Consider the following 26,424-nt stretch of genomic DNA (forward strand, 5'->3'; position numbering starts at 1 on the left):
CTTCAATGGAATATTTTTAATTTTAAATATTTATTTAAGATATATGCATATATTTTTAAAAAAAAATAATGTATCAATAAAATAGAAATTCGAAAAAGTTAAAATATTATTAATAGTTATATTTTATTAATCATCATTTTTTGAATTCTTTCATGAAATTGAAATTCAATCACATCCATCACTTGAAATAGGCTGTTCTTTGTTTATAGAGAAAAAAATAGTAATATGAAATACTACTGGTAAAATGAAAGTATCAATAAAATCAATATTACAATGATATCTTTGATTTTATAATATATTTCTAATAGAAAAAAGAAATGAAATTAGTTACGAATGGATTTCAAATGAATTTTTTTAAATTTGTTTATCAATTTTTTTTATTTTTATAGACAATTCTTATAATAGTTTTAAGATAGATAATATATTTACTATCAAATTACTTATTGTAATAAAATATTTTATGAAATTTTTTGATGATTTATATATATATATAGAAAAAAATTTATAATATTAACTTACTGTCAATGTGAATATATATTCAATTATTATTATAACAAATACAAAGAAATTACATTATATACATTCTATATGAGAATAAAATAAAATCCGGAATTTTAATTCTTCACATTAGCTAAATAAATATATTTCTTTTTTTTTTTATTTCTTAAATACATATTTAGATATAAATATCTTGTATGACATAAATATATGTAGACATATTGATGTAAATATATGATAAAGATATTCTTAGATAAACTTGAATATACATATGCAAGAATGATTATATATATGATTATTATATATGATTTTTACACTAAATAATTATATATAATATTAAATTATATATAACAATAAAAATAAAAATATGTATTATATAATAATAATAATTATATATATTATATTATATATAGTAATATATATTATAATATTAATTTTTCTAAATGTCATAGTCAATATATCTACGTAAATAAAAATTTTTAAAACAAAAATGTCAAAAAACGAATTATAATTGCATATTACCATTTTTTTCTCTACAGTAAAAATGTAACATCGAAAAATTCCTCAAAATTCATTTCTTAAGCGTGTTTTTTTAAAATCAAAACACAGATTGGCATGTAAAAATATTGGTTGAAATTTATAAATTACAAATAATTTAAATTTATGTAAAAAGATGAAATAAGATGGATCCATTTTTTAATTTATTTAAATTTATTAATCACACAAGATAAAATAAGAATGTAAAATATTAATGTACATATATGCGTATACTAAAATTCGTGTAACTTATTACTATTATTACTATTATTACTATTATTACTATTATTTTAAAAATTATCTTCAATAAATATTTATAAATATTGTTTTCGTTTTTAAACTATATTATTTTGTAATCGTGTAAAAAATCATATAAGATTAGACAGAATTAGACGTATTCTTAATATTGCTAATTTGTTATAGACTGAAAAATATTTACGTAGTAAATATATCAAATGTATTTATGAATATTTTCATATAATAGATAATAAATAATATATTAAAAGATAAATAATAAATAATATATATTTGAAATTGACACTTATTGTTTATCATGATAGATTAATATATCAATCTCAGTCTATACATTTTATTTTTACATTTTTATATTAGATATATGTATATTTAATATACAGATTATGTAATGTATATTATATAATCGATTATATTTAAAGATTTTATTTTTTTTAAATTAAACATATTAATTTTTTTTATTTATGATAATGAAAATAATTTATTAATGTTATATATTTTTATGATAATTTAGGAGAATTTAACTAATTAAAAAGTAAAACATATTACTCGGAATCTTCCCATGATAAGATAATTAACGATTAAGGATTAAATGCTTTAAAGGCAGAAGCAATTAACTATATACATGCTCATCTATGTTCGCATAATTTATGCTGACAATGATAATTTATTATTCATTATTATATTAAAGCTAAAATAATAAAATAAACATGTAATCCTAAGCTGATGACAAGAAACTATAAAAATAAATTTATCATTTATTTAATTGAAAGAATTAATATTATTAATATTATTAATTATTATTAATATTATTAATTAATATTTATTTAATTAAAAAGAATTTTTAAGAAATTTTCATTAGAAATAACTTTCATATAATTATTATTGAATTATACTTTACATACAAGAAATTATATTTTATATAGTACATATTTTACATATTTGGATTTTACGTAATAATTAAATATTTATATTTTGTTTAACCACAAATAATTGAAAATTACAAAAGCGATTTAAATTATATTTTTGTAAGTTTTATTAAGAAATTTAAAATTAATTTTAAATTTCAAATGTAATTAATTTAATATTTAAATAACTAATATTTGATCACTAAAAGTAATTAATTATTTATTCATTTCTTTTTTATTTTCATTCATCTTAATATTATTTTTATTAACGATTCAATAATTATATATTTTATATATATATATATAGTTATATATATATATAATAACATGTCATTTTTAAGAGAAAATTTATTTATTTTTAAAAAAATTTAAATAATAATTAATCCAAAAGCAATAATTGGCACATCATTACAATTATATCACATAACATAACAATCACATCATTGTCAATTAATCAATCGTTCAATATATTCAATATGTTCAATAATTATAAATAATTTGATTAAATTGATCATAGTTAAAAATTTTATTAAGTTTATATTTTTATAGATAATAAACTTTATATATTTTGATTTTATATATTGACATATTTATAAAAAACATTTCTTTTTAATTAGAAAAAAAATAGAAAATAGAAAATCAATAAAAATATCAAAAACTTATCAAGATTTTCTTTTTATTATCTTTAAATTATAAAAAATATTTCTTTTAATTAAAAAACAGGAAAATCTATGTCAATAATTTAAAAAATGATTTATTTAAGAGAAATATAACAAAAATATAAAAATATAAAATATAATAATCATTAAATCTTACAAAAATTTTTTAAAAATATTATTATGAAAAAGTTAATAAGTGAAAAATTAATAAGTTTCTTAATTATTGATAATTATTTCCAATAACCATTATTCCTAATATAAAAACAATTTTATTTATAATCGATTGTCAGTAATCAAAACAATTTTTTTTTCGACAATGATTTTCACAATCATAATCAAAATCATTTAATCAAAAATATTATTAATTATGACAATATCTATGTATAACTTTTTTCATATTTTGATTCTATCAATTAGATTCCTTATTCTAAAATTATAAATTGTTGATATTTCTAAAAATTACTAAAAGATCCCTCGTTTGTCTTTATTTCACGATATTTTTTCCAAAGTTTTGTCAATGCACCTTGAAATATGTCAAGAGAAACCAAAGATATGTTCCAACGGAAAGCGAATAAAAAAAGAAAGAAAAAAAAATTCAAACCAATAAAATTCAATATCGAAGATGCACTCACCCAACTTGAGCGGTGGTAGGTTACTGCAAGAGTGCATTCCGTTGTCATCGGGACGCGAACAAATGTAGTCCTGACCTTGATATTCGAAGTACTTCTCAAGATCGCTGGAAAAGTAACAAATCACGATTTAAAAATCGATTTTAAAATAAGATCATATCCTCACGCCTAATTTTTTATAATTAACAAGTTGCATGTATATTATATGTATATGTATGAATGTTTTATGCACTCATTACATGCTTCGCTTATGCGTGTACACCGTGTATATGCAGCGTGTTTTATATATTATATTATATATATATGAAAATTATGTATAATACATATACATATATATATAATATATATAATATATAATATAATGTATATAATATATAGAGAGGACCATGATTATTTTTGTTATAAATGAATTGATCAAAATATTTGTTATCACGGGTGATATGATTTCAAAAAATCTTCAAAGCAATAATATTTGTTTTTTTTTCTTTTCTATATTTCTTTTCTTGAAAATTGTTAATATAACATTTTCGACATTTTTATAGAATATAGAATATATAGGATATAATTCTATAGTTCTTTTTGCTAATCAAAAATATTGAAATAAATTCAATAATACATTTTTTTCATTTAATATAAATAAAAGTTATAGAATTATATATAAAAAAAATTTAAAAATAATATTATAAACTTTCTTAAGAAAAAAATAAACAGAAAAATTATCTTTGAAAATTCTTTGAAATTTCTTGAAATCAATAATAAAAGAAATATTTTAATCAATTTAATAATAACGAAAATCTAATAATTATATTAGATGGTCCACCCTGTATATGATAATTATTTCATAAGAAAGGGTGAAATAATAAAACATAACAAAAGGAATGTTTTCGGTCTAAGAAAACATATTTAATTATACTTTATTTTTTGATAATAGAGTTTTAAAAAATGAAAATTTTGTATGTATACTATTAGTAATTTGCCAAACATTAACTGTTTTTGTGAAATTATGATTATATTTTGAAAATCAAATTGTATAATTTCCAGTTTGAAAATTATATAATATTTATAATGTTATTAATTTTTTTATGAATACTGAATATAATGAAAGAGTACAAAATTATTTTTAACATTCGATATAATAAAATTTTTAACAATTATAACTTTTTTAAATATAAAGATAATTTTTAAATATATTTTATAATTCTTATAAATATTATGTAAATATCATATAATTATATAATGATTATAATTTTTATTATTTTATAATTTTTAATAATTTTTAAATAGAATTTAATTTTTTAAATGAAATGCAACTTATTCTTTTATATTATATAAATACGCGTATAAATTAAACTACATGTCAAAATATTTAAAAAATGATTTTTTTTATGATTATTTTTATCTGTGACTTTATATAATGAAATCATTACATTATATCTGATCAAATTCATTTAAAAATATATTTTCTATTTAAAAATTTATTATTATTAATTATTATTTTCTTCTATTTATTATGATTTTATTTAAAAATTTATTTTCTGGCAAAATATTATCTTGTTTAATATATCATGTTATTTAAAAACTTCTTTTTTTTCATATTTTTCCATATATATATTTACAAATGAAAATGAAAATGAAAATATCTACCAGCTATTAACTATATATCTCTTCTTGTTTTTCATTTTTATATTATAATATTAATTGTGATTATTGTTATTATTTTTTATTATATTTATTATTATTATCATTATTATTATTAAATTTAATATTCTTTTAGGAAAATTCACAAATTTCATTTTAAATAATTATTTCCATTTATTATCTATTCTGAAAATATAAATCCTTTTTTAAATTATTTAGTATATTGCTTTTTAAATAATTAAAATCTTTATTCAAAAAATTAAGTTCTACTGTCGAAGAAAATAGATTATTATATCAATAATTTCCACTCCAAACAAAATCATTATTTTTGTTTTTTTCTTTTTCTTCTCTCTGAATAAATAATTTTCATTTCCCTAAATTTTTTATTCAAATAAATTCTTATTCAGGTTGATTTACAAATAAAACATCGTCACTTCTCAAAAAAAATATATTAATTCTCTTGTAAAATTATATCATTTTGATCTCATTTTGATAATTTTTCATAAATTAAAAAAAATATATTTCTATAGAAAATAGAATTAAATTTAAATTAAATTAGAAAAAGAAATTAGAAATAAATTTTTTTATAATTCATATAATTTATATACTAAATTTCGAATCGCTAACTGAATGAAAAAATTTAGATAATAATGCTTAATAATTAATAATTTAATAATTTAGATAATAACGTCTAATAACGTCTAATTAGTGAATAATTTATTTACATCTTTTTTTTGAAAGTCATAAAATTGTACAATTAATTTATTTCATGTTATTAATAGAATATTCTATCAAAATGTGATTGAATGTTCTTCAGTGGTTTGAAAAAAAATAGAGATATGAATTTCTCATAAGAATAAAACTGAATTGTGTATTCCCTTAAATGTATATAGTGCACTATATATTTTTCGATAATTTAATCTCTATTGTTAAGAAAAAATCATATATTATAGAAAATAATATTGCAAAAGATTAATAATTAACTCTAAATAAATATAATTTTGTAATTTGTCAGTTATTTCATTTTACATTAAAGTTATAAAGTTATAAAATTATGAAATTGTAAAAAATTTTTTGTAAAATAGTTTTTTAAATATATTTTGACTTTTTTCAATAAAAATAGAATTCGTTAAATATGAATTTAAAAATCCTTGATTGATAGATAATATATCTATCAAATAAATTAATATATTATATGTATAATATTATAATATTATATAATATTATAATATTAATGGAAGTTTTTAATAATTATAAAATATATGATATTATTTTCCTTTACATTTAAAGGAATATTGTAATTAATATTATTTAAAACATTGTTTATGTAATCTTGATGCAAGAACAAATTAACATATTAGTATAAATATAGTGTCCTTACTACTATATACAATTTTCTGCCAAAAGAAAATTTTACTATAATCTCACTGAAATAGCCTATGTTCTTCATGTTGCTCATCGATTAATATCCATTTTTCATATCTCTATTATTAAAAAACAAAGTAAAATTATACATATATTACAGTTTATTAGAACACTTACGAAAATGATGAAACCTGAAAAATCATTAAGAGATTATTATAATTTTAAAAAATAAAAAATATTATTATTTTATTTGAAAACTATAAAAAAAATATATTTAAATATTTATTATATATAATTTTTTAAAATTATATGCAATAAAATTTTTATTTGATTTTACATTATATCAACAACCTAAACTTTTTAAAAAGATTTCTTTTTTATTTTTTTATTTTTAAAATTTAAATTAGAAAATCATAGAAAATAATACACAATTAATTTATTATCTTTTTATAATTCTCATAAATAATTTTCATAAATTTTTGCAATATTTCACATCTCCATATAAATGTAAACTTTTAATTCATTATCTCATTATTACAATTTATTAGAAATGTTATAAGAAACTAAATGAATTAATTAATTACAAATAAATTTTTTATGAATTATTTAATAAATTCTATTACATAAGAATAACGAATTCAATAATAAAAACAAACAAATTTTTATGAATAAATTTACAAGTTATACGATTTATCCATTATAATCCATCTCTTGAAGTTATAAAATTCTAACAAAAAAAATCTACAATTTATAATTTAAAACATATTATGTTGTTATCATTAATTAATAAATCATCAAAGAAAAAAACTCGTGTATTACAATACTCGTAAAAATATGTACACATTATATATATTTATTATTCAAAGAACATTCCTTTCGTCATTTTTACCTCAATCTACTTCATAGATTCCTACATCTAAACCCATTTGTATCTACGCTATAATACACAATATAGAAGAGACACGTACGCGCACGTGCACGCTCGTATGTAAGACTTGTGTAGTCACAACTCAAGTAAAAAGATGCAATAATCGGCCGATAAAAGAAAACAGAAGTAGAAAGAAGAAAAACAAAAAAAAAGAACGACCAAGATAAACAAGGATAAAAGCAAAGTATGGAAGTTGCGTGCATACGGAGTCGGCTCTATTTGCAACGGATCGAAAGAAAGAAAAACCGATAACGCTTATATATCGAAACGGCCTTCGCGATCTTCAGTGTCACCTAGTTGATGCAAGAAAGTAAACATTCTCTTCTTCGGCTTCGAGGGTTGCCTCTTATCTGGCCGCTATTCAATTTTCATCGTGTGAAGTAATATAGCCACTAAAACAATGTCAACCGTTGCGACAAAAACCGTTTAATAGAGGCTTGTCTCGCCACCGTATTTGTATTATGAATTGTTACAACGAGATGCGCATCCATCGTAATGTCACCCATTATGCGTGCGTGTCTATATAGATTGATAAGCATTCGATCGTTACAAACACCCTTTTTTTCGCCATTCAAATCAGACATTTTTTTCTGATATTCTTTTCATTCATTGATTTAAATTTAAAAAAAAAAAAGTTGTAAAAGGTCAATTCTCGTTATCAAATGAATTGTTTTTCGAAATTCCACAAGGATAAAGAAATTTGTCAAAAACGATACAATTATTTCTGAATTAGTGTAATTTATTTTTTGGTTGATTCGAATTTTTGTTTTCGAGGTATAATTAAGTTGTAAGTATGAAAGATTCTTTATCGAATTCTTGGTTATTTCTTTTTTTGATTATTTCTTTGGTTATTTCTTGGTTATTTATTTTTTATTGAATTCTGTAAAGGAAGTTCTTTTAAAGAAACTGCAAAATAAAATAATCTAACATTATTGATTTTTGAAGAATTTTGGAATTTTTATTGATTCGAAAATTTTTAACTACGAAGATTTTTTTGTTAAACTTTTTTGATATACAAGTTAAAATAATTTATGATGATAGAGAAAATTTTATATTTAGAAAAAGAAAATGTAAAATCATTTTTTAATATTCATAATTTCTAATTTCTAACCAAAAATTGATTTTTATGATAACATTTTAATCAAATTTAAACCGATAAATTTTGATTAATCATTTAAAAATTATTATTTTTATAATGATTTCATAAATTTACGTTTAGCAATTTATAATAATTTATATTTTTAATTTAGTTTTTAGCAAATAATGTTTCTTAATATAAATTATATAAAAGAAATTTGGAATTTAAATTTGGAATAGAATAAAGAAAATTATCATTTTATAAATATTCCTAATTTAGATTGCAAATATCATTTTACATATTTATTTTAGGATATAAGTAAATTAGTAATATAAAACAAAGAAAGGAATATTGTAATCGATAATATAATAAAATTAAGAAGTCAAGAAACATTTAAAAAATATGTAAAAAAAAAAAGAAAAAATAAAAATTTTAAACTTTTATGGAAATTAAGTTTATAAAAACTAAGCTTATTTTATACATTAATCTACAGAATAAAAGTAAGTCTTATTAGAAAATATTCTAATAAGAATATTAGAAAATAATCATACAATTTTGACTTTTTCGTTTCGTCTTAATTAATGTTAAAAATAATATTTATTCTAAATATTTTTTATAATTAATTATGTGTGTTATTTTTTTTTGAAAGAAAAAAAGAAAAATAATATGTAAAAAAGAACTAATTATTTATCAAAACAACTACTTCCAAACATAATTATTTTTTTTTAATAGAAAATAAGTTTAAAAATACATTAATTTTATGAAAATTATAGATAATAAACAATTTTTCCAATATGGTTTTATAAGTTTTTTATTTCTACAGTATAAAATGATTATTGATAATTAAGAAAATTGTATGCAGATTACAGTTAGAATTATTCATTACTATTAATGATTACTACTATTTATAATTACAACGTATTCATGAATCATTCATGAAAACATAATCAGTATTGAATAATGAAATCGTGATAATTTCATACATATTATTTGTGACAATATTCAGAATTATAAGAGTATCTATATTTGTATATCTTATTATTTTTTAACATTGATTTTTTTTTATTAATTATTTTTTTTATATTTAGATTATCATATATAAAATCAATAATTTAAAATCAAGAAAATTTAAAAATGATTTCCAAATAATTTTTTATTCAATCAAATTATTATAATTTTCATAAAACATTATATATATACTGCTTATATATATATTATATATATAATTATATATATTATATATATACTGCTTTCTTTTAAAAAAAAATAATTATAAAAATAATATTTTATAATATATTATAATAATCATTTTAATAAATAAACCTTTTAATAAATATTAGATTTAGATCCACTTTCGATGTTCTTGATATGTTATCAAAATTTTTTTTGATCTATATTTATCAAATATTTTTTTCTTATTCATTTTTATTTATTATTATATATACATAATATATATATGACAGATATGTTCTCAAATAATATCAAACAAAACAAGGAATTTCGAATTTTTTAAAGTTGCTTAAAGATTTCTATAAATAATTATTTTTATAATTATTATAATATATAATTGAAAAATTTAAAATATTTATTTCTTTAATTTCCTTATATATTTAAATTATATCTATTTTATATACCCATATGTATTTTTAAATTAACACAAACTTTTTACAACTTTTTATTAGGATCAAATTTTTAAGTTTTATCTATTTTAAAACATATTTAAAAAATATAAATTAAATTTATTAGATACACATTATTATTATTATTTCTATAATTGTTATTAATTTTTATGAATATATATATATATATGAAATATTCTGTTTTATAATATAATATATGTATAAGACATTTGAAAAACATTTTTTAGACATCTTTGTCTAAAAATCATTTTCTTTTTATCAAAATTTAGTATAATCATTATATTTATTCTTTTAATATTCTAATTTTTAGCATTCTTTTCTAATTTTAAGAAATTCATAAGATTTTTATATTTTTTTTATACTATATATTCTTCTCTTGTAATGAAAGAGTTAAATAAAAAATTCCAATATTCATAAATTTAATATTTGAAACATGTTTCTTTATTACAACATAAACTTGATATTTGGAGAAAATTTGCTATTTCTTGTTTACATAAAATTCCACTGATAGCTCATCATCGTTGCGAATTTTATGTTTGTACGTCATCTAATATTTATTTCAAGAATGTATTTCAAGATATTAGATGAATTTATTTTAAATTTATTTTAGAAACGTAATTTAAATTCTTTTATCTTATATTTTTAACGCAGAAAAAATGAAAAATCGATAGGAAACTCACGTTGCGCATGTAATTTCATCATTTTCTTTTTCTTCAATGTTTTTTGAAAACTCATAAAAATCATATTTTTATAAACTCATTATTAATATATATTAATATATTAGTTATAATTATCATTATAAACTCAAAATTTCATATTTGGAGAATTATGGTTTAAAAGTCTGCCAGCATAATTTCACTCTGATCAAATCATAAATAATATATTTTTTAGTCACAATGATATATTATCTCTGATAAAAAATATATACCATTCGATATAAACGTGGCTTGCCAAAATATATAATTTTTTTACTAATACTAGAAGTAACAAATTTTAGCCAATTTTAAAATTTTTTTTGTAATTACATTTTTTATATCTTATTCTCTCATATATTCTCTCATTTTCATTTCATTATTCAGAATTATCTCTCTTCTTTATATATTGTTCACATGATATTTACCACGTGTATTTAACGTAAAATCAAGGGTAACACTTGAGCATCGTTACATAAATAACACTATGACGTAAATATTGTTACATAAACGTAGACAAGTAACATGTAGAAAATATTTTCATAAAGTATTTAATCATAATTCTGAGAATTAAGTTCTCTATGCAATTTGGATGATTTTAACTCGACTATGTATTTATAAATTTAACTCTCATTTTCTAATAGAAATTTATCTTTGATCATAAATATAAAATATCAAAAATCTGATAAAATTCATTTAAAAAAAAATTTATATCTATAATTGTCCATTATATTTATAAAATATAAATTTAATTACATGTATTATTATAAATATAAATTTAAATTTAAATTTTTAAACTGTGTAATTATAATATTTTCTTTTATTTCAAATAGTTATTTCAAATAGTTATTTCAAATGAAGTTTCTTCAAAAATGGAGAAGTAAAAATTAAAGAAATGAATTTATTATCTATATATATAATATTTAAATAAATAAATAAAAAATTTTAATTTAAATAAAAAATTTACTATTAAAATTAAATAATTCATATTATATGATTCATATTAGAGCATAAATCAAATCATAAAATCTTTAAAATAATTTTTATTGAATAATATAAATATAAAAATATATTTTAATTATTTTAATTTTAATTTTAATTTTAATTGAAATTAATATCTTTTATATTAAATTCTTTTATATAAAATATTGAAAACTGAAATATATAAAAATAATATATTAAATGAAAAATATTTTTTCCAGTTTATTATAACTAACTTCTAACAAATAATATAAACAAAACTGAAAAGTTTTATCAAATTAACTTTACTAAAAAATTTTCCACAAATCATAATCCTAAAATAAAATTTTTTAAACCTAACAATAAAATTAAAAATCAATAAAAATAAAAATCGAGATGCGAAATCTTTTTATTATGTTTGATTAATTATTATTTAATTCAATATTTATCTAATTTATTTGGTAGCGACCATTGATCCAATATACAATCTTTTATTATATAATTATTTAAATAATTATTCTTTTGGACGTTAAACATCGCATTTATAAAATATAAATATTACGAGTTATAAATATTTTAATTTATAAACTTAAAATGAAAATAACATTAATTATCCTTTTTTTAACTTTAACTGAAACGTATTTGATCAGCAACACGTGTATGAAAGATACTTGAGATTTGATCTGAATTATTTCTTCTTACAACGCATATTCTGAATTTATTTTTAAATCTATTCGTTATAATACATATATAATCATTTATTTTAACAATTATTTATACAAAAATTTATATTTAAATTTATATTAAACTGATATTTAATTAATTATTTAATATTTTTATCTGCAATATTTTTACTAAAACAATAAAATAAATATTTTTATTAATATATATAAGAAATTTTAATAAAATAAAAAAATTAATAATATTTTAATAATATTTAAAAATATATATATAATTTTATATAGAACAATAGTTGAATAATTTAAAATTAATCAATATAAGTTTAAAAATTTTAATTTCAAATAATTTTAATTTGTAAAAATTAATATCTTCGTTGATCATAATTTCAAAATTGATTTAAAAAAATTGAATATATAATTAATATAAATTAGATTAATTAATATTAAATATAAAGAAGAATCATATTTAATATTGATATGAAAATATAAATAATTACATTCGTTATATTCATATCAAAATATTAATTGAAGATTAAAAATAAAATTAAATATGTAAATAATATAAAATAAATAATATAATTTAAAAAAATCGTTAAATTAAAATTTATTCTATATTATTCTATATTATTAAAAATTATATTAAAATTATATTAAAAATTATTCTATATTAAAAAAAATTAAAATTCATATAAATCATGAATTTCATTTTTTATTATTCGAAATAAATAATTCGTTTTTCATCTGAAAAAGAAAAAAATATTTTCCCACAGAAATTAATAAATTAATTTTATTTTATTGAACCAAATATTTCATTTAATCCAAAATAACAGAATTAATAAAAATAAATGTGAAAACTAAATATCAATTGATTAACACAATCTGCATGAAATGAAATTGTCATCGATACAAATGCATTATCTACCAATAAATTTGAGTTCTAATTAAATTCTATCGATAGATCGTATGATACGATTCTATCGTCGTTGTATTAATATTATATTAATTATCACTTAGATCAAGCATCAGGCATCGTATACGAATACGTAATAATAATTCAATTCTGGAAGACAACATTTTCGAGACACCCAATACGTGGAACTTAGATCAATATTGCGCGTTCAAATAAATCATGGAAAATAGCATGCGAAAACACGCGATACGATAAACTGAAAATCCTCAAATTTATTCAATATCCGCCTAAAGCGGAATTATTAACAACGTTTTATTCATATACTCTGTAATATCGTATTTGCGAAATATCGAATCTTCATGTTCTTCTCTGTTTTTGCGAAGTAAAATTAAGCAAAAATCAGTATCGCTATTTTCATCTAATTTCTAAAACATTTTTAAGGGAATATTTTCATGAGGCTCGAAAAAATTATTTAATGACGAAAAACTTGTAATTTTATAACACATTAAAATTTCTAATTATAAATAAATCTCTATATTTTTATAAAATACACATATTTGAGTTATTTATTCGTTTTATAATTGTAATGTTATCTTATGTTTATTCTTTTCATAAAAATATCATATAAAAATTTTAATAATTAAAATTTATTCATAAAATTTATTCATAATAGCATATTTTCTTATTGCTTATCAAGTTCAATATTTTTATACAATTTCAATTCAAAAAAATTAAATTTTAAAAACATAATAATATTTTGAAAAATAAAAATCAATTTATTTTTCAAAAATTATCCAAAAAAACAAATCAGAAATTTTTAAATATTTATTTGATTCAAAAACAAAAAAAACTATATGAAGTATGGAATTAAGTGAAAAATTTGTTTTATGAAAATATTAAATAGATAAAAACAGAATATTTAAAATCAAACATATTCAAATGTTGTTTAAGCATTAATCTAATATTGTTGACGACAAATTTAAATTTTAAGATAACCATTTTCAAAAGATTGAACTTTAAACGTGTATAATAAAAAAAGGTCAATCTTTCCAAGCCACCAAATGGAAATGTCCCTTAAGCAGCGATATTTTGCTAATACGATAACGTATTGAACGATTTTACATCAGCAATGGCGCACGTGCACCCATCTGGCTATCCTTAATAAACGTAGCCTAAGACATGACACAGCTAAGTTATGTGCTTGTTGTATGCTTGTGATAGTGCTAAACATGCTTCTCGTAAAAAAAATAAAATAAGAAAAAAAGTGACAGCTAATCGAACGATTAATGTGGTTGTCGAGACTAAATGTGCGAGTGCCATATTGCAAAAAGTTTGCATAGATATTGCATAGCCATACGGTGTTGTGCTAGTCACATGTGAATCACTACATGTACACCTTGATGCTTCAGAATAATAATATATAAAGTTAAACTTTAGTTTTAAAATTAAAATTTTTTTTCATTATTTTTTTCTATAAATAGATTAATATATAAATTTATACACAGAATCACAAAAAAATGATGATTTAAATTATTAGACTTTATTCATTTAAATGTTACATATATGTAACAATTTGATATTTTTAAAATTTCTTACAATAAAACAATGCTATAATGGATTTTCATCTAATACGCATCAAATTTAAATTATTTTTTTATTAAAAAATAAAAATATAAAATTAAAATTGATATTTTAAATTGTTTTATTTGTCAAAATTTATAATAAGATTTGTAAAAATGTAAAAAATTTGTACTTCAAACTAAAGTTCAGCCATATTTAATAATATAAAGAGTCTTAATATATTCGTAGATGAAAAATATATTCGTAGTTTTGAAAAATCGATTCTGAAATTCAAAAAAAAAACACAAAAGTTAGTATATAAAAATGTTGATAAGGCTTGTTTCTACATATAAGTTATAAACAATTTAAATATATCTTAAATGAAGCGAGAAAAGCGAGATAAAAAAGCGAATAAAAGGATATCTCTCTTTCATTTTATCTTGTTTCATTGCAACTTCAATTGCTTATAATTTAATAAATAAATTTCAATCATTTTGGTATATCAACTTTTATATTTATCTCTGAAAATCTAAAATGTGAATATATTAATACTCTATATATAGATTTTTTTTTAAACAATAAGATTTTTTTAACGAGAAATCGATTGAAATGTAATATTATTTCAAAATAATTCAATATGTATCAATCGGAATATTAATAATTCTTATTTTTCAATATAGGAATTCTTACAATTTTAAAATTTCAAGAATTCCTACAAGAATTGTATGAATATATTTTCCTCTCTTCTTTTTTTCTTTGTATTGTGAAATATTATAGATACTGAAGAATTCCAGTGATGTATTTCTTTGTAAATGTTTATTCAAATAATCCGACCTATCAACCTGAGAAAACGAGATCATATTATTTAAATGGTTTGTTTAAATGTTAAAAATGGCTTCTCGTTGAGAAAGTTTAATGATTACACACATATGGAGAAGAGTAAATATATCTCTTATTATGAACTATTGTAAACTCAATCCTACTATAAAAATCATTTTTTAGATTTTTATCTTGATCATATTTATTATACTTATTTTATGCAGTCATTTTATATAATGAATATAATTTCTCTTTTTTTTTTTTTTGATACGATGGAAATTTTTTCATCTTTTTTATATTATATAATTTTAATTTTTTTTTATATTTATCATGTTAAGAAATATTTTCTTAAATACTTTATTTTTCGTAAATTTTCTAATACGATTGAATAAAAAAACAAGTTTTACAATATTTTCTTATACATATTCTATATTAAATAATATTAAATAATATTTTTATATTTCTTTCTTTTATATTTTCTTTGTAAAAATAAGTAAATTTTAATATCAATATCTATTTTTGAATAATTTAAAAAAACAATCTTTTATTTTAAAGAGTCATGATATATATTTTTAAATAAAATAATCCCAATTATCATTTTCTTTCTTAATTGAGAATATAAAAAGAATATATAAAAAGAAAATAGTTATGAATTTTTTTATGTAAATATAATAAAATGTAGCAATGATACAGCTGATAGAATGATACAAATGACATATGAACAAAATTGTTTTTTATTCGATATCAAAAGTGTGAGCATGATTCATTATTTCCTTGTTTAGTGACTTATGTAAAAAAAATTCTTTCTTTTTTTTTATATTTATTATATATATATCATTTTAGAAAGATCTTGAAATAAATTTTTTTTACAAAGAAATGAATGTTTAATGGTAAAAGTTCAATCTTTCTGTAAAGAAATTTATTATTTATTATTAAAAGAATAATAAAGTTTTAAAAAATCTATAATAAGTCTATAAAAATTTTAAAAAGTAAATATATCAAATTCAAATTATATTATATCAAATTGATTGAAAAACTTGTTAATAAATTGTCATATCCATTTAATACAATTAAAAAAAAAAATATTAAAGTAAAATATTAAGGTATGCTAAAAAATTTTTGTAATTACATAATTTTCTAAGACTAACTATGATTTACTAAAAATTTATGATTTTTCATAACTATGATTTACTAAAAATTTATGATTCTTCATAACAATCATCAATTTTTTAATTTTTAAAATATGTAAAAAAAATTCACTTTCAAAATTGGAAACATATATAATCCTTTAAATAAATAGGAATAAAAAAGAAAACATAATTCCATAATGATCAAAATTCAAAATTTTTATTTCAATTAAAATTTTTGTTCAATAAAGAAAAATCTCTACTTTCATTTGAAATAATGCAATTTTTTCACACTATAAATATATTGATTATATATATATACAGATTATATAGAAATATAGATAAATATTTACATAAATTAAATTTTTCATTATTATTATTATTTTTCTTTTTTCAAAAAAATAAATTGAAAAAATCAGAAAGATAAAATTTAATGTCTCATTTAAAAAATAACTAAATATCTAAATTAATCTATCAATTAAAACAAGTAAACATGTACATTTTAAAACATTTTACATTTATTTACAAAAAGATAAATCAAAATTTCTTCGAATATTCATCAATGTTATTTTTCAAATAGAGTTATTTTAAAGTACTGATTTAAATCCCTTGTCTAACAAACAAAAGAGACTCCCCTTTAATCTACTAATTAAAACAAACAAAACTGCGCATTTCAAAAGCATTGACATAAGGATAAACCAAATTTTCAATTGCATAAGAATGTTATTTTCCAAATAAACTAAAGATATAAAGAATTCTCTTATTACATCACTCTACTTCCCAAGATTAAATTCATTCGAATAAACGAGTAACATGATATGCATGGTATTTCTACTTGTATATTATTGTAGGTTTTAAATAATCTGATAATAAAATAATTTATTAATCTCTTATTTTGCAATTTAATCAAAAGACATTAGATCAAAAAATACTATTTAATTTCTTTTAAAATTTCGTTCCATGTATAAATCAATAAAAATAAAATTGAGAAAAATAAGAAATAAAAATAAGAAATAAAAAAATTTAGAATCATCGATATTTTCATAAAATATAAAGTATAAAATTTATAATAAATTTTCAAAATTTGAGTACATATTTATTACATATCTATTACTAAAAAGTTAACTGAAAATGTCTCAGAGATGTTATTATAAAACAAGAAATTAGAAACGAATCATTATGCTCATCTTCAAAATATTTTCTATTTCTATCTTATATATCATCAATATACATATATTATCAATATGTTATCACGTTTAATTATTCTTCTATATACATTTTTCTTACTTGTGAAAATAAAAAATTGTAACTAATTATAATTTTTGAATTTAATAAAAAATTTAAAACAAAAAAACAAATTATAAACAAATTATTTGTAATGGCAAATAAAATAAGATAGTAAAATGATATACAAAGAAAATAAAATTTTCAAAGTATGGATATTAACAATATGACTTTCATATGATATAATTTGGAATTTTTAACTTATTTAAAGAAAAAGGAAATTTTATAATTTTTTTTCAAATACTAGTTGTTAGATTTCCATTGTGTATTTTTTTAATGATATATTTATACTTATTGATTAAACATTCTTTAACTGATTGAAACTATTTCTATATAATTTTTGCTTGGCAATTTTCGTTTTTTTAAAATTTATCTTTTTTTATTTCTTCTTTTTATTCTTTTTATTATTTTCATTTTTATTACTATTATTATTACTTTATTGCTATTATTACTATTATTATTATTATCTATATTTTTGCATTGATTTCTTTCAATTTATATTGATGATGCAGATGCAAGATTAAACAAATACTTTTTAATAGCTTTTAATATGAACAAAAATATAACAGCAATTATTTAATAATAGTAGAAATTCATTATTTGTCAATATATACAAATTTTTATTCACTATTTTTTATTATTTAATTGAAATCGATTAGAAATTTTATATATTTTTAGAATATTTAACTAAATGTTCTTTCTCTTTATAGAAAAAGCACATTTTCTTAAATAAATAAATAATTGTAGATTATTTCTATATTTTTTAGATTTTGTAAAATTTGTTCTGGTTATATATATATTTTACAAAGTCTTCAAATATATGTCAAATATATATATATATATATATATATATATATATATATATATATATATATTTTGATATCGAAAACATGATATCGAAAACTTAAAATATGGATGTAACTGATTTATAATTTTAATTAATCTCAACAAAAACGATATAATATCTATTGTTTTCTTTTTTTAATTCAGTCTTTATCATAAATATTATGGAAATTATAATTCTTTTTAATTTTAATATAGAGATATATATTAATTTTGATATAGAGATTATTATACGTAAGTTGATAAACAAGTTATTTAGATAAAAGCAAATCCTCGAGTGAGAGATACTATATACAAAATTCTTGGATCAATCAAGTTCTCTGTTTCAGTGTACTCTTGCAGTATATACTCTTCTATTGTATCTAAAATGATTGCCTGTTCTTTTGTCGAGAACTACCCTTGTTCAACCATTCTTGAAAATGAGACTGTTTGAGATTGCAGTTTGTTGATGTTTGCTCCCTGATTTCAGATATAGTATATGCATCTCTGTAGTCAGAGATTTGTAAAAATCGCAATACAATTTTTGAATAATTTTTTTCATCAGAATTTTTTACATTTTTACAGGGTATCTCAAGTTTAGCTAAACTTTAACATATCTATTCTATGAATTAATGAACAATATGGAATTTACGATACTTAATTTTTATTAATTTTAAAGAAAAAAATTATGAAACAAGAATAACGCAAAATAAACTATAATAAAATAATAATAAAAAGAATTAATAATTTATTCAATTTAATAACAAAATATAAATAAATTACATACAATAATAAATTCCAGTTGTATTATATTCTTAAGAAATACTAATTGCAATTATTTGTATTTATTAGTATTAAATTTTATTTAATGTCAAAATTGATATTAATAGTAATAATTAATTTCATAACTGCAGATAATAAATATAGTAAAATAGTAATAGTAAAATAGCTTGCATAAAATTATATATAAATAATATCTTCTCTTTGTATTTTCCTTTATAATTTTTTAATAAAATATTAAACAATTTATATTTATATTTAGATCCATAAAATATATTTATTATCTTAAATTTGAAACACTTTATATAAATATTTAATTTTATCACATATAAATATATTATTTATATAACATATAAATTCAAATGTATTAGATTAATAATTCTTAAAAAACTATACTAATAAACACATTTTAATTCTTCGATGATCCGCATTGAATTTCATTTAAAAGATCAAAAACGTATGAAACTTCAAATATTTCTTCGTAAAATATTTCTTTAATTAATAAACAAATTAAAGTATAATCATAGATTATTTGCATGTTTTTTAGAATTTATGAAATGTTTTCCAACTGATTTATGCTTTAATTGATTTTATCGTGTGATTTTAAAAAAAAATATTTTTAAAATAAGAGAATAAAGAGGATAATGCAATTTACTTTAAGATGATTTACAATTTGTTTTTTTCATTTTCTGCAAAGATCTCTCAAGATGTTTTTTTACATTTTAGAAAAAAAAACAACTGTAAGTTGCCAAATTTGATGAATAAATCAGAATCTGATTTTGATTTGGAACAGTAAAATATATTTATCAGCCAAAAACCTGATAATGAAGCTTTGAAACTTGTTTCGATGCCGAATCTATTATTCAATATATTCAAATTCTTTTCTTTCTTATAATACTTTTTGCCTTAATTTTATTTGCCTTAAATTATTTTTTTAATAAATAACTTAAATAAGCTTATAGTTAAAGTTACAGTTATATTGTTATATACAATACTATTTATCTACATTTTGATCTCTTTCAATCAATGAAATTCATCAAAGTGAAAATTGCTTTGAAAAATATATTTATGTTTGCTTTTTGCAAAAAGTGAAAAAGAAATGAATGTGCTGAGTGTTTTTTATAAAAGATTAATTGATAAAATTTGAATACGTAATATTTAAAAACGTAAAGCATTATAGAAATAAAGAATATTTTAATGGCTTTCGAAATGGATTTAACTTTTAATTGAATATTATAATAGCACAATATTACAATAGAAATATAATAATAAATTGATTAAAATTAAATTGAATCCAATTTTCAAAATGGGATTAATTATTATTAATAAAATATTATGTCAATAATATCAGAAAAATTATAAAGTATATTTAAAATTCATTTAGAAAAATTAATTTGGAATGTAATATCCTATTAATCTCGAAAGAATTAAAGGGAATTGCAATTAAATTTATTTCTTACATGAAAACCATTTTCAAAAATTATTCACACAAAATTTATTAATTCAAAATATAATAAGGAATACAGTTCTCACAAGATTCTAAGAAATATACTTGATTTTCAATTATAATAAGATATTGGAGTACGAAACAAATTTTTTTGATTTTATTGATTATATCTTTTTATTAAACTTTACTCTTATATTATTATTATTCTAAAAAATAAATACAATAATTTTATTTTTGATTTATGTCACAAGAAATATTATTCAGTTTGACAAATTCTGACAATTGGATATCAGAGAATCCATAAATTACAGTCAAAATCGAAATATCATTTGTATGTATATTTTAAATTTGATACAAATATTTCTATTGATAAATATTTCTATTGATATATAAATTTAATATATAAATATTTTATTAATTTTCTTTGGTGATTTAAAGAAATAATAATAATAAATAATTTTAAGAAAAAAAATTAAAAATTAAATTATTATATTCTCTTCATAAATTATATATTATATGAAACAATTTCTTATCATCTACAATATTTTCATTCATATTATTTCATTCATATATTTGGCAATATTTTTCATTCAATAACATAATTAAATTAAAATATTAATTTATGAAATTCAATTTAATTAATAAAATAATAGAATAAGTCTGAAATGATGCATCTTAGAAATTCATTGTCAATGCTAAAGATATTAAAAGGAAAGATGAATTTGATAATGATAAAAATTATCATATACATTATTATTTTTAAAAAAAAGAAAATATTATTATATTATATAAAACATTGTGTCTTCACATATGAATTTATTAATAATAATTTAATAATTAATATTAATAAAAAATAATATTAACAATAAATCTAAATATAATACAAATTCTGATAAAAATATTGTCGCTGACATTCAAATTAATCCTATCTATCAATCAGAAATCCAGAATAATATACATATAGCAAACAATTAATCCTGAATTTAATTACTTTATCCCCATTATGTAAAATATTATAAAATATTATATATTTTCATTATATAATTCAATTTTAATAACTAATTAAAATAAAATTACAAAATTTAATTATTAAAGTTAACTTTAATTTAATTAATTATTAAACCAATGTACATAAAATATTTATAAAAATATTCATATTATTTAAATTTATTTAAGTTCGTAAAATTCATCTAAAAGAATCTAAAAATTTTTATTTAATTTTATTTTCAAATATGAGAAACATAATAGGTTATGATAAAGTTATACATAAAGTAATTTTTTTTTCAATGAAAAATCTCATTGAGAAAATGAAATTAACGAAATTTTATTATTTTTTTCGTGTTTTTATGAAAATTTTACGGTATCTCATAAAATTATATTTTTTAAAATATGGCTTTTTGATTTCAAAGTTTTCTTGAAAAAAAAGTTTTATAAATAAAATAATTGCTTGATAATTATATTTTAAATAATATTACATACTATTATCTGTAAAGTAAAAGCAAACTATGTTACTATAAAAAAAGTTTTACTGATTTTCATAATTTACTAGTTTTTGTAATTTATTAATTTTTGTAAATTTGTATAAAGTATACAAAGATTATTATCAATGATTATATATAACTCTATAAAAAATTTAAAAAGTTTATTGTTCTTTTTTCAATCAGGAAAAAAAAATGTTTTTTAACCTCCTGCATAATTTCCAAGGTCATCTCTCCCAGAGTTCAAGTTAAGAAAAAATAAGAATAAATAAGTTAAGAATTATAATCATTTTACATATAATGTAAAGTATATATAAATAATATCATTTTACATTTTTCAATATAAACTTTAATTACGAAGTCGATGTATCATAGTATTGATTACTTACTTATTGATACATATTATAATATGTATAATAATATAAGTATATACAGAATATTAATTCATGAGACATGTTTGAAAAATTAATTCTAAAGATTAAAATAGAACTGATATACAAAAATATCAGTTAAATTATTAAGTTATAAGTAAATTAAGTTCTATTTCCATCATCTCGTTTCTCATAACACAAACTTAAATTGTTTATAACTTTTACTTTACAGATAATAGTATGTAATATTATTTAAAATAAATAATCAATATTTTTATATATCAATTTCTATGTTTGATTTGATTTTTAAAATCGACTTACTATTGCACGATTATTTATATATATTTTAATGGAGAATCGCTGTGAAAAAATGAAATGGATTCTTAAATATATTTAAATAAATTTTTTTTTCTTCTTTTAAACATAATCTTGTAATAAAACAAATAAAAACTTTAAATATATAAAATATTTTAATTTCAATAATTTATAAATATTTACACATTTACTTTATTATAAAAAATATTTCTAGATTAAATTATATTCAAAACATAAAAGAATGCTGAAATCTTAATAATTTCATGTCCAATGAGATTTTTCGTCGAAAAAGGAAACTACGTATAATCCATTATACTCCATATAAACACAAACTTTCATTAAAATTAGAATTTTCATATTACGTAAATTCCCCTTTGAATAATGTTCGAATACTTTTGCGAGCGACTGTATAATCGGTTAAATTTCACGCCTGACTACGCATCGAACGAGACCGCAACCTGAAGAAACATGCTGTACGTAGCGCCACACATTGTACGTGCGCTAGTTGCACTCCGGCTTGGTTGATGACGCGGTGAGAAGCCGAAAGTACTATGTAACACGCAGTTGTAGAAGTCGATAAATGATTCAAAATAGATGCCGTATAAATCGAAGAGAAGAAACTAATAGTAGACTCACTGCGTTTAATTAGCTTCGGGATGCATTTGGAAGAGATTGATTTTCCACGTATCATTATAATCGCAAGAAAGGTAGGCAGAATGTCCACGGCTGCTAAAATTATAATCGAAATCGGCGTCGTGCGGAAGTTCAGAGCAGAACTGGATCTTTTTCAAATAAACTTTCATCCCACTCTGAGGAAGAGCCGTTTGCTATTGTACGATAGTTGAATGACCACCGCGAACAGAGGACGATGGGAACAAAGAGTAAGAAAAATAAATGGGATTTGGAATACATCCACCAAGAAGAAATGTAAAATGAGAGAGAGAGAAACTGTGTTCCCAATGTGTTCCCGAATGAATAACAAATTCGGTGAGCAACCGAAGGCGATATTATGGAGATCTCTTCTCGACAATTTTAATAATAATGCGTATAGTCATATGGTAGAGTCATATGGAACGAAGAGAGAAAGAGAAAGAGAGAGAAAAAAATATCTTTGAATATATTAATTAAACTCAAAAAGTGAGAAGAGAAAAGTAGAAGAAAGAAATATGGATAAATAAATATATGTAATAATAAAGAAAGAAAAAAGAAGACGTGCCAAGTAGCATGGAAAGACGTCTTGAGGACATCTTAAAGACATCTGATAGATTTTTTGAAATGTTTTAATATCTTGTTATAAACCGTCTTAATAATTTACTTTTAATAATTTTGTTTTAATAATTGACTTTTTATTTCTATTTGATCTTTTTAATTATCATTACTAAGATTTAATTGATATTAAATTATACATACATATAATAATAATATACATATAATAATTCCTGGAACTGTGATTTTATATAAAAATTTATTTTTAGTATTTTTAATATTTTGATTTATCATTATCTTTGATTATTATTCATTAATTAAGATTTTTAATTTATTTGATATTAAGTTAAAAAATAATAACAATTAACATGACAAAACAATTTCATAGATAGTAAATATAAGAAAATAGTTCGAAATCTAATGATCTCTAATGATTTTAGAATCAAGTAGTTCAAGAGATTCCTTAATGGTCTTATGTTCAATGTATCAAGGAAAAGATCATCATTAACAAACTTTTCAAATTAATTAAGTATGAACTGATTATTTGGTTTCATCAAAGAAAATAATAATATCGAAAAAATAATTGCTTATTCTTTTTAACTCCTTAGAACCGTAAGGAATTGCTTACGGCAATTTTTAGATTTTTATAACTAAATTTTCATAATAACTTCTTCTTTTATGAAACTTTTTTTTATATTAAATTATACACAGAATAATTCATATAATTTTATTATCTGAAATATCTTTCTTATTATTGATACTATTAAAAAATATTTTAGATAAATGATTTGAATAATTTCAAGTATTTTCCTTTACAAATATTTAATATTTTAGATAAATGATTTGAATAATTTCAAGTATTTCAAGTATATAATTAATCTTTTCGTAGATCTTTGCATAAAGATCATATAAAGATAATGTAATGTGTGATTTTCAAATAAAATTATATAACATTTTTAATGCATAATCGTTATTTTAAAAATATATATATTAAATTTCTTATATCGAAATTTTAACATAAATTTTTAAAAAATTTTAAAAAATTTTTTTAAATTTTGAAAAATAAGGAAAAAATTTTATTACAAACAAAGTAGCTATTATTTCGTATGTTTTTTGTTTTTATAATACAATAATTTTTACAAAATTTAAATTAAAATATTTTCTAAAGCTTTTTTAAATAATATAATATTTTTTATAGGAAATAATTAATAGGAAATAATAAATATTAATATTGTCTCAATATTAATATTTATATAATAAAACTTTTAATATTGATTATATATATATATTAAATTTAATTATATTTAAATTAATATATTAAATTTAGTTACAATTTTACAGAAAAATCATAGCGGATTTGATTCATTTGAATATTTATACAGAATGTCTTATTTTAATTTTTCTATGCAATTATTTTCTGCATTATTCAATAAAATATTTTATATAAAACTTATATTTTAAAATCTTATATATCAGATCTTATAACTATAATCTTATAACTATCAGATTTATCTAATTCTAAATTTCCAAAATCTCAAAATTTATTTTTTTAAATGGAACTATATGTTTTTATTTAGCTAGATTTCTAATTCACTTTGAATGAATTCATTGATCTAATTATGTTGATCTTTGAAAGTTATTCAATTTATTCATTCAAAAATTATCTTTGTAACCATTAACTTAAACTATTATAAAATTATTTTTATATCCTATATTCGAAAGATTCGGCCTTGTAATGATTAGTCCATCCCTAAATATTATTTCCATTCTTCTAAAAATAATTTTAATAATTAATTTTGATAGATAGATTAAAATGAGATAAAATATGTATAAATTTTCAA

The 26,424-nt window shown here is 18.3% G+C and overlaps 1 protein-coding gene across 6 annotated transcripts in view; it reads right to left on the bottom strand.

Moving 5' to 3' along the window:
* Window positions 1-26,424, bottom strand: part of LOC108002378 (voltage-dependent T-type calcium channel subunit alpha-1G) — a 198,385-nt gene that overhangs the window by 91,538 nt on the left and 80,423 nt on the right. For all 6 annotated transcript variants that reach the window (XM_062081494.1, XM_062081496.1, XM_062081495.1 and 3 more), the window contains one exon: window positions 3,487-3,590. In XM_062081494.1, the coding sequence (XP_061937478.1) occupies window positions 3,487-3,590 (104 nt within the window). The remainder of the gene's footprint in view (window positions 1-3,486; window positions 3,591-26,424) is intronic.

This window comes from Apis cerana, linkage group LG11 (genome assembly GCF_029169275.1).
Source record: "Apis cerana isolate GH-2021 linkage group LG11, AcerK_1.0, whole genome shotgun sequence".
In the NCBI taxonomy this organism is placed as follows: Eukaryota; Metazoa; Arthropoda; class Insecta; order Hymenoptera; family Apidae; genus Apis; species Apis cerana.